At 40.9% G+C, this 10930-nt stretch overlaps 1 protein-coding gene across 2 annotated transcripts in view; it reads left to right on the top strand.

Moving 5' to 3' along the window:
• Positions 1-10634, top strand: part of timm21 (translocase of inner mitochondrial membrane 21) — a 46333-nt gene extending 35699 nt beyond the window's left edge. The window contains exons 4-7 of one of the 2 annotated variants that reach the window (XR_006311424.1): positions 5987-6060; positions 6770-6872; positions 8100-9848; positions 9954-10634. Coding sequence is in view for 1 of the 2 variants with exons in the window: in XM_043688450.1 (XP_043544385.1) it covers positions 5987-6060; positions 6770-6872; positions 8100-8192 (270 nt within the window). In the remaining variant the exon portion in view is untranslated. Of the gene's footprint in view, positions 1-5986; positions 6061-6769; positions 6873-8099 lie in introns of both variants that reach the window. The other variant, XM_043688450.1, reaches the window with a different exon arrangement.
• The last annotated feature ends 296 nt before the right edge of the window (positions 10635-10930 follow it).

The following is a 10930-nucleotide window of genomic DNA, read 5'->3' as shown; positions in this document are numbered from 1 at the left end:
CCCGTCCAACACCACCCCCCCCACTCCCAAGAACGAATCCAACCACCCCACTCCTGTGCAATACCCCTCTGCCCTCAACCCTATCCAACACCACCCCCCACCTGTCCCCAACGCTGTAGACACTCGCCCCTTCTTTGGGGCAGCTGGACTGGTCACCAGCAACCATACTGTTGCAATTGCCTTTGTGGAGTAAGTCTGTGAATAACACACACACACACACACACACACACACTTTGTTGGAGAGCTGATCTGTGGTGGGGCTAGGGTACACCCCTGTGTAGAACTCCAGGGAAAGTGTGGGGGGAGAAAGAGGGGGCAGGAGGTCAGTCATGTGGAGATGATGCCTGTTTAATCACTGTAAACAAAAGACGCGATCATTGTTGGAAACACGTCTTTGATGTAATATTTCCATCGGGACCTCGAGATCTCCTTCGGATAATCCAATTTTCGGATAATTGGTATTCGGATAATCAAGTTTCCTCTGTAAATCTTTTCTGCACCCTCTGAAATTTAACATCATTCCTATAAAAGAGCAACCAAAATTGTACACAGTATCCTAAAGTGGCCTCACCAATATCCTGTACAGCTGTAACATGACATCCTATATTCAGTGTTCTGATCAATGAAGTTAAAAATCACATAATACCTGGTGCCTTCTTCACCACCTTGTCTACCCGCAGCTCCACTTTCAAAAAACTATGCGCCTGTACCGCTAGGTCTTTTTGGTCATTTAATATGTTATTAAGAATATCATATTTCTGATTAAGTTCAATCTTTTCAGAACTTCAATACAGGGTAAAGGACAGCAGAAGAATATAAAATGAAACATTTTAATTATTAACCAATCTCCCAATGGAATACTGAAATGAACCAAATCAAACTAATTAAAATAGCCTTATTGAATACAATATCACATCTTCCCATGGGTTTTAAACTCTAGTCTTTGAGATTTGAGCCCAGTATCATAGCTACTAGACCACTTTAATTAAAGTTGTGTTTAGCCTTATTTTTAATAACAAAAGCTTGTGCCACAATACATCAGAGACGTTTCACCTCAAGTACAATGTGCATAGCGAAACCCTGAAATTGCTTCCCTGCACTTCTGAAGTAGAATCATGTCATACATTTATTTGAAATTCATTTGTTATTTTAGCAGAAATGCTAACCTATTTAAAATAACTGGATTGATGCCTCCACTACCTAGCTGAGATAATTTCCAGGGAATGCATTGTGTTCTTTATCTTTTTAATCCTTTTATGGGATGTGGTTGTTTCTGAAAAGTCCAGTATTTGTAGCCCATCCTTAACGGCCTTTAATTGAAGTGGTTTACTGGGTGACATTATACGGCAGTAAAGTGTTGACCACATGACTTCAAGTCCAAATTATGGGGCGACGATGGCTGAATGGTCTTATCGCTAGATTGTTGATAACAATGAAAACATTATCTGTTACCATTGCCCTTCAGGGAAGGAAATCTACCATACACCCACCTACATGTAACTCCAGGTCCAAAGCAATGTAGTTGACTCTGAAATAACCTAGCAAAGCATTCAGTTGTATCAATCATGGTCTCAGCAAAGAAATGAAATTAGCAGATCGCCTAGAATTGATCTAGGCACCGAAAAATACAACTGCAAATATAAACCCTCTTTACCCTGCAGAGTCCTCCTCACAAACATCTGGGTGTTAATGTCAAAATGGGAGAGCTGTCTCATAGTTACAAAATCCCTACAATGCAGAAACAGGCCATTCGGCCAAACAAGTCCACACCAACTCTCCAAAGAGCATCCCACCCAGACTTAACCCCCCTACCTTATACCTGTAACTCCACATTTCTCATGGTTTATCCACCTAATCTACACATCCCTGGACACTAGGAACAATTTAGCATTGCCAGTGCACCTAACTTGCACAGTTTTGGACTGTCAGGACTAAACCGGGGCACGCCCATGCAGACATGGGGAGAAAGTGCAAACTCCACACAGACAGCTGCCTGAGGCTGGCATTGAACCCAAGTCCCTGGCACTGTGAAGCAGCAGTACTAACCACCGAGCCACACTGACGTCCTTAATGTCTAGTCTAGTCAAGCAACAGCTTGGTATAGTCTTTCTTACAGAATGGTACCTTATATTCAATGTCCAAGATATCACCATCCCTGGATATATCCTGTTCCAGTAACAGGACAGATCTCTGAGAGGTGGTGATGCAGTTGTATACAGGCAGAAGGAAGTTGCCATGGGATTCCTCAACAATGACACTGGACCTGATGAAATCCTTTGGACATATTTAACATCAAACCAATGTCCCATGAGTTCAAACCAGTTTCTCTTGTACCAATCTTTGAGCCATGTGTTCACCTGTTTACTCGTGTTGACCCTGTGCCAATTTGCTCATGGCTGAGATAGCAATCTGGAGATTATTACCTTTTTTGTTTTTGGTCTTCCATTAATCTCTAGCTGCTCATATTCCCCCTGCAGAATTTCTTTCCCCTGTCTACCTATACCATTGATACCTATTTGAACCACAATAACTGGATCTTTCCCCTCCTGCTTCAATTTTCCCTGCAGCACAGATGAGATATCCTGTACCTGGGCAGCAGGCAGGCAACACTTTTGGACCTCGATCCTGTCCACAGAGAACAGTGTCTAGTCACCTGACTATACTATCCACAATTATAACCATTTTTCTCTTTTCTCCACTCTCTTGAATGGCTCCCTATACCATGACGGTGTAGTTGGTTTGTTCAGCCTCCTTAGTGTCCCCACTGTCATCAGTACAGGAGTCAAGAATCTCAAATTTGATAGACAAGTTGGTGAGAGAACCAAGAAGACCAAACAACATCATCGTCTTTACCAATGTGCCAGCCACAGATGCATTTGCCGATGACAATTTCAATAAGAGTGACCACTGTACGGTCCTTGTGCAGATGAAGTCCTATCATTACATTGACACTATCACTGACAGTGAACAAATCTAGCATCTCAAGACTAAACATCCGTGAGACGCTGTGGACAATCAGCAGCAGCAGAATTAGGCTCCTGCACAATCTTCAACCTCATGGCCTGGCATATCCCCCACTCAAACATTACTAAGCCAGAGGATCAACCCTAGTTCAATGGAGAGTGCAGGAGGCATGCCAAAAATGAGTCAATTTGATGAAACTTCCAAATAGGACAATTTCTGTGCCAAACATCATAAGCAGCAAGTGATAGACAGAGGTAGGCGATCTCACTAGCATTAGATCAGATCTAAGTTCTACAGACCTGCCAGATTTAGTCGTCATATTAGTGAACAATTAAACAACTCACTGGCAGAGGATGCTGCACAAAAATCCCTGTCCTCAAAGATGGAAGAGCCTGAAACATCAGTGCAAAAGATAAGGCTGAAGTACTCACAGCAATCTTCAACCAGAAGTGCCAAGTGACTCATCCATCTCAGCCTTCTCCAGTGGTCCCAGTGTTGCAGATACCAATGTTCAGCAAATGCAATTCACTCCACATGATATTAAGAAATAGTTGGAGATTATGGCTCCTGACAACATTCTGGCAATAGTACTGAAGATTTGTTCTCCAGAACTTGCCACTCCGCTAGCCAAGCTCTTCCAGTACATTACAACATAATGGGGAAAATTGGTCAGGTATGCTATGTACATAAAAAAACCCACAAATCTGACTTTGCCAATTCTGCTTCACATCAGTCAATTCTTGATCAGTAGGGTGATGGAAAGTGGTTTTAACAGTTCTATCAAGCAGCATTACCCTGTTTGCATTCCATTAGGGCTACCCAAATCCTAACTTTAGATTAGATTAGATTAGATTACTTTACAGTGTGGAAACAGGCCCTTCGGCCCAACAAGTCCACACCGACCTGCCGAAGCGCAACCCACCCATACCCCTACATTTACCCCTTACCTAACACTACGGACAATTTAACATGGCCAATTCACCTGACCTGCACATCTTCGGACTGTGGGAGGAAACCGGAGCACCCGGAGGAAACCCACGCAGACACGGGGAGAATGTGCAAACTCCACACCGTCAGTCGCCTGAGGCGGGAATTGAACCCGGGTCTCTGGCGCTGCAAGGCAGCAGTGCTAACCACTGTGCCACCTTGCCGCCCACAACTTCATTGTAAAGGAATTAAGGGTTACAGTGAGAGCGCGGGTAAGTGGAGCTTGGTCCCCGAAAAGATCAGCCATGATCTTGTTGAATGGCAGAACAGGCTCAAGGGCCACATGTCCTACACCTGCTTCTATTTCTTATGTTCTAATGGACAAAAGCTTTTCATTCCAGTGGTGAGATGAGAGTGATGGCACTTAATGTCAAGGCCACATTCAACCAAGTGTGGTATTAAGGAACCCTAGCGAAACTGGAATCAGTAGGTATCAGGGGTTAAATTCTCTCCTGATTGAAGTCATATCTGCAACATAAGAAGATGGTTGTGCTTATTGGAGGTCAATCACCTCAGTTCCAGGACATCTTTGCAGGAGTTCCTCAGGATAGTGTCCTAGCCTAACCGTCTTCAGCTGCTTCATCAATGACCTTCCCTCATTAATCAGAATTGAAGATGCTCAAGGATGATTGCTCAATATTCAGCACCATTCACAACTCAGATACTGAAGCAATCCATGTTCAAATGCAGTAAGATCTGGACAATACCGGGAACTGACAAGTGACAAGTAATATTTGCATCCAACAAATATCAGGCAATGACCATCTCCAATAAGAAATAACCTGACCGCCACCTCTTGACCTTCAATGTTATTACCATCACTAAATTCCCCCTCTGTCAATATACTGACATTACATTGACCAGAACATAATTGGATTCACCACATTAACACACTGGCTACAAGGACAGGACAGAGGCTTGGAATACTGCAGCAAATAACTCACCTTCTGACTCTCCAAACCCTCTCTAATTTACAAGGCACAAGTCAGGAGTGTAATAGAATGCACTGTGCCCTAGATGGGCACAGCTCCAACAACAGTCAAAGCTTGGCACCATCCCGGACAAAGCAGCCTGCTTGATTGACACCAGATCCACAAGTGTTCATACCTTCCAATACTGACTGCTCAATAGTATCAGTATTTATTATCTACAGGATGTAATGCAGAAATTCACCAACATTCTTTAGCCAACCCCTTCCAAATCCATGACCATTTCCTTCCAGAAGGGCAGAAGATACATGGGAATACCACCACCTGTAAGTTCTCCTCCAAGCCACTCATCATCAGATGCTTGAAAATATATCACCATTCCTTCATTGTCACTAGATCAAAATCCTGGAAGAAAACAGCACAATACTACTTCTCAAGAGCACCCTGGGATGGGCAATAAATGCTGGTCCAACCAGCAAGGCCCATCTCCCATGAGTGAATTTTAAATGTATTTTTCCTAAGGTGTGGTGTCCAAATCTGCTCGCAGCATTGTGCCCAGAGCATTAATCAAGGTCTTTGGCTTGTTGATTCAGTTTTGGTATTGTACTCGTACCTCCCCGTAAATATGTGCAATTAGATGTATGACTTTATACTTGTCCAATTTCAGGACCTGGATAAATCTTCACTGTGTTCCAATTTAATTTAACTGAAATTGTTAGTTCACGATTGCTGGAGAGCTAATATTTAAGATGAAGACAGGCCGGATTGCTGGTCAAGGTGTTTGTATTTATTTCTCTCTCTGTCTCTGATAAAATAATTGCAGAGCTGTTCTGGAGTGTGTATGCATCCTAGTGTGTGTCTCCCTGCCTATACAATACACCTGTTTCAATGTGTACAATAAGCAATTCTAATAGAAGCAAATTCCTATTAAGTCGATGTTGCTATTGTTTCCTGTTTTGTTCTTTTCCTACTAAAGGATGAATTATTATATAAACATCGGGTATGCACTGTCTATGGAAGAGAGTTTGTAATCAACGTTACAAGACTTTTATGGTGGTATGGACATAGTTTTAATATTTAGATTTAAATACAATTTGTGTTAACAGATAATTGGAGCATTGGGAGAACCTATAAAAGGTTATGGAGAGATGACTCGGCGAGGTCGAAGACGGCATGTCAGGTATATCACAGAGTAATAATAAAGTTCTTATGTGCCTAATGTTGAGCATATTAAAGAGTGTCAAAAAAGACAATCATTTCAAAAATGCTTCCTTTGGTCAAGGGGGTCAGTTAGTCAAGTTGGTGAGATGGCTGGTTTGCAGTGCAGAGTGACACCAACAGCATGGGTTCAATTCATGTCCTGGCTGAGGTTGCCATGCGTGTCTTAACTTCTCAACCTCTGCTATTGGTGCTACATTTTTTGAATAGTTCACAAACTGACTCGATCCTGCAATGATGTTTGGTGTGAGCAAATGTCAGCAAAATTAAGGGGTCTTAACCTCAAAATAAAGGACTTTTTTGGAAAGGCATCATCACCTTCATTTATATAACACCTCTAATTTAGTAAAACACCCAAGGCACATCATTGGAGCATCATGAAATAACATTTGACAGTGTAAGGGAGTCTCCTGCCATTCTGGCCAACATTTATCCCTCCCTAGCAATACCACCAAAGCTACAATGTAATCTTCTGCCCTGTTGCTTTTTATGAGTATTTTACTGTGCTTATTTCATTTTTACCAAGACAATGCTGACTAGACTGGAAGTTCACTGGTTGTAAAACATTTTGAAACATCTGGAGGATTTGATGATTTCTATCTAAGTATACTTACTTATATCTTTCTCTTCTCTCCCCTTTCTCATTTGCAATATTTCTTTTTGTCTTTCAGTCATGTGGAATATGTGAAGGATGGTGTGAAACATATACAACTCAAATTTTACATTGAGGGCACAGAACCTATTAAGGGAACAGTTCACCTGGATGCAAAAGAGGTTAATCTTTTGTTTTACTCTATTGTTATGTATTTTGTAGGGGTGAAGCTTTGTATAGTAACTGTCTTTTGCTCCCACTACTCCAATAGAAGATATAACTTTTAAAAAATGTGTTAAGTGTTGAAGTAGCAGAATAATCACCTGCTATGTGAATTGTGTATTTTCTGAACTGAGGTGCCAAAACCAAGATAGAAAGTAAGTGTGGTGCCAACGGGAGATTGTAGTATCAGCTCAACAGGTAAGAGAGAATATTGGGTGGAGCTGTTCAGGATTTGGTGATAACTCAACAACCAGTCATCTGCAGTGCTGTGGGAGAAAATTGTCAACAGAAACCTGAATCGATATAGACTAAAGAAGCATGATGGAGAAAGTACACTGTGTTTCTCTCTCCATAGATGCTGCCAGATCTGCTGAGTTCTCCAGCATATTCTGTTTGCTTTAGATTTCCAACATCTGCAATGGTTCACTTTTTTTTATTTAGAATAGCATTTGGACAATGAATCATAAAGGTCTACAGCTGACAAAAAGACCCTTCAACCCATCAAATTGCACCTGTCAAAAACTAGCACCTAACTGTTCAAATCTCATTTTTCAGCACTAGCTCCTTTTTAGTTCACAGACTCTGTTTCTTTGACCATTGATGCTGCCAAATCTACTGAGTTTCTCCTTTCTGCTCATTGTTGATTTAGAACTTCTTTCTAAATATTACTACCTGGTTAAACTTAAGCAAATACATTTTTAAAATGCGTTTCTTGTTTCCATCTGCCAGATCAGTATCCAGCTGCAAACTGGAAGCAGATGGTAAAATTTTATTTTACTCAAGAAAAGAATAACGACTGTGGAACTTTGATTTTTTTTTCCTTTAAAAGCATATACCTGTAAAAAAAAATCTCTGCTTGAGATTACAGTGGTGCTCAAATATAAGTTGTGGTTGAAACACAATAAGCAATTTGTTCATTTCTCTGTGACTTTACCTGCCTGCAGCTTACTAGAACAGGCTAGCAAACATGTTTCAGTTCATTGATTTTCTGATTCAACAGTGAGTTGAGGTTTGGGAGGAAATTTTCAGAATTTGTAGTCTTAATTTCCAAATCAATGCAAAAACATCAACGCAGTTTCAAAACCACAACAAACCATTTATTTTCTGCCTGACATCACAGTAGATGAGAGAAGCCAAAATACGTGCCGATTATACAACAAAAAAGCTACCTTTTTTTTGTATTGCAGAACCCTGAAAGTGGACGGTTTGACTTTCGTTACATATTTGTGGACTTTGACACTTATCCCAAAAGGACCATTATTGTTGAAGACAATCGCTAAGGGAGCTGATTGCTTTTGTTTCCATGAGCGAATACGAAAACAGAGATTTCTTTAGGTTTTTGTAGATGGAATAAATCATGTGAATGAGAAATGAATCAGGCAATTAATCATCCTTTTTAAGTACTGTCAGCCCAATTTACTTTTGTAGAGGATCAGAGTCACGTCTGAGATACGTTTTTTTGTAAATTATACTTTTTTGTATTGATTGATTAATATGCTCCCCTATTTTAAAATCATTGCATTTAACATGCTGTGTTGAAAGATTACAGGTAATATCAAGTTTAAGGGCTTTATTGTCCTTTGAAGAAGCAACATTCAATTATAGAATGAAAAAATAATTATAAATAAAACAGTGATCTATTACTGTAAATTATTTTCTCTATTTTCTCTATTTTGATAAACCTGAATTAGATGTGCATCGTAGATTGAATAGATATGTTTTTATGCCTCTACCAGTTATAGGAACTTATTGCTTCCTCTATTGATCTCTCCTTTCTGATATACTGTCCTTCCTAGACATGTTTAAAATAAAAAGATTGGGAAGCTACAGGTAAAGTGCTATTTCCTATTGTTTAGTTACATGACTGGCACATTGATGCTGTGATGATCATACTGGTTTAAACATGTTTTTAAGCAAGGGTTCAAGAAGGCTGTGGAAAATCTGAAATCTTGAAGGGTTTAAAAGTCTTGCCTTTTTATTTCCACCTGAGCTTCAGCGTTTGAACTAGTGAGCATGGATTAGGTTATAGGCATTGAGGCCTGGTGGGTTAGGTCTTTTAGTAGTTGCAAACATTTTTGAAAGGTGACTAACCTTAAGCTAAGGTAGCTAGCTAGCCTAATGCATTCTTGATGATGCCAGTAGTTTGTCCCAGCTACACAAGTTAACCACTCCTCATACGTAGGATAGCAGTCTGTGATCTGGATCTTTTCCATTATAGTCTGGAGAAAAGGAAGTTTTAAGTCACAATATTGGCAATGAAAATTTAGTGGTCAAGGGTGAAGTCCTGATGGTTGCGAATAGCTCAGACATGGTCAAGGTCAAAAGAGAAAAGGTCAGAGATGATGAATGACAGGTTAAAGATCACAATGCTCAGTGTAACTACATCGGAAGGTAGTGGATGCTGAGTCTTGAATAAATTTAAAGGCTAAGTTAGATAGATTTTTGATAGATGACAGACAGGAAAGTGGAGCTGATCAGCTATGGGTGTATTGAACAGACAAAGAGACTCATAAAGCCAGATGTCTCCCTTCTGTTCCTACACTCTATGCTCTTATATCTTCTGTAAATGGAAATGTGATTATTCAGTATTGTCTGCGTTATGTATGTAGTTGGGGGTACTGTCCCTTTAAGAGGGAAAGAGCTTGGGTCCAGTCTAGAATCAGCTGTGGAGGTGTGAGGATGAATAATAGTGTTCCTGTTCAGATTTACCATTTGTATATAATTACTGGTTCCAAAGGAAGCATCAACATAACAGTCTCTGTCTCAGAGAATCTAATTTATGGTTTTGGTTGCTGATTGGAGAAGGTAAAATTGTGGAAGGAGTGTAGAAGGTGACAACACCTTCAAGAAAATTAGAGCTTGGCTGATGGGGCAACTGCTTGTGCTGATCATTTTCAGGAGTGTGTAATGGTATGTTTCAATATGGGACTACTTAGGTTAAAGTTGAAAATGTGTTGCTGGAAAAGCGCAGCAGGTCAGGCAGCATCCAGGGAACAGGAGAATCGACGTTTCGGGCATAAGCCCTTCTTCAGCCTACTTAGGTTAAAGGTACCATTGACAACCTGAGGGCAGTTGGGTGCAAGGAAGATAGGATTAGATGTACAATTTATTGAAAATAGGCCAGGAATGTAGGAAATGGAATTCATGGATGAAATGGGCTTAAGAACAGCACAGGGTAGATTAGAATAAAAGCTAAAATTGACAGATGGTTGTGGCCTAGGGTAGAGCCATAGCTCAATCCCTGCCTCCCTGAAGCTTCGCCAGCAAATGCAGGGCACAGTTCAGGAGAGTGAGTGAATATCTCCATTAGCTGTGTTGTTGCTGTTGAATAACACACAAGTAGTTCAACAGCAACCAGAGGTTCACTGAATTCTAACCAATCTGCCAGTGGCTTTACTGTGTACTTCCCACAGGAATCATTGCAGCCACACACCAAATTCTTTTCAGCAGCATCTCACAAACCAGTGACCTTCAACACCTAAATAGCCATAGGTTCATGTTCTTGGCTATGGTACCATTTGCAAACTCTTGTTGAAGTCACAGACCATTCTGATTTGGAAATATAGTATCATTTAATGATTGCTTTTGGTTCAAAATCCTGTAACTCTTTACCTAATTGCATTAAGACAGTACCTTCACCACGCAAACTGCAGTGATTCAACTGCTATCATCATCACTTCAAGGTCAAATAGAGATAGGCAATAAATGTGAGCTGTGGCAGTCATAGGAGAAAGTGAGGTCTGCAGATGCTGGAGATCAAAGTTGAAACTTTATTGCTGGAACAGCACAGCAGGTCAGGCAGCATCCAGGGAACAGGAGATTCGACGTTTCGGGCACAGGCCCTTCTTCAGGAATGAGCAGAGAGTGTTCAGCAGGAGAAGATAAAAGGTAGGGAGGAGGGACTTGGAGGAGGGGAGTTGGAAATGTGATAGGTGGAAAGAGGTCAAGGTGAGGGTGATAGGTCGGAGTAGGACGGAGGCGGAGAGGTCAAGAAGAAGACTACAGGTCAGGAAGGCGT

Source organism: Chiloscyllium plagiosum, chromosome 4 (assembly GCF_004010195.1).
Source record: "Chiloscyllium plagiosum isolate BGI_BamShark_2017 chromosome 4, ASM401019v2, whole genome shotgun sequence".
In the NCBI taxonomy this organism is placed as follows: Eukaryota; Metazoa; Chordata; class Chondrichthyes; order Orectolobiformes; family Hemiscylliidae; genus Chiloscyllium; species Chiloscyllium plagiosum.
The sequence above is the reverse complement of the archived record's forward strand: the minus strand, read 5'-3'. Positions and strand labels throughout refer to the sequence as shown.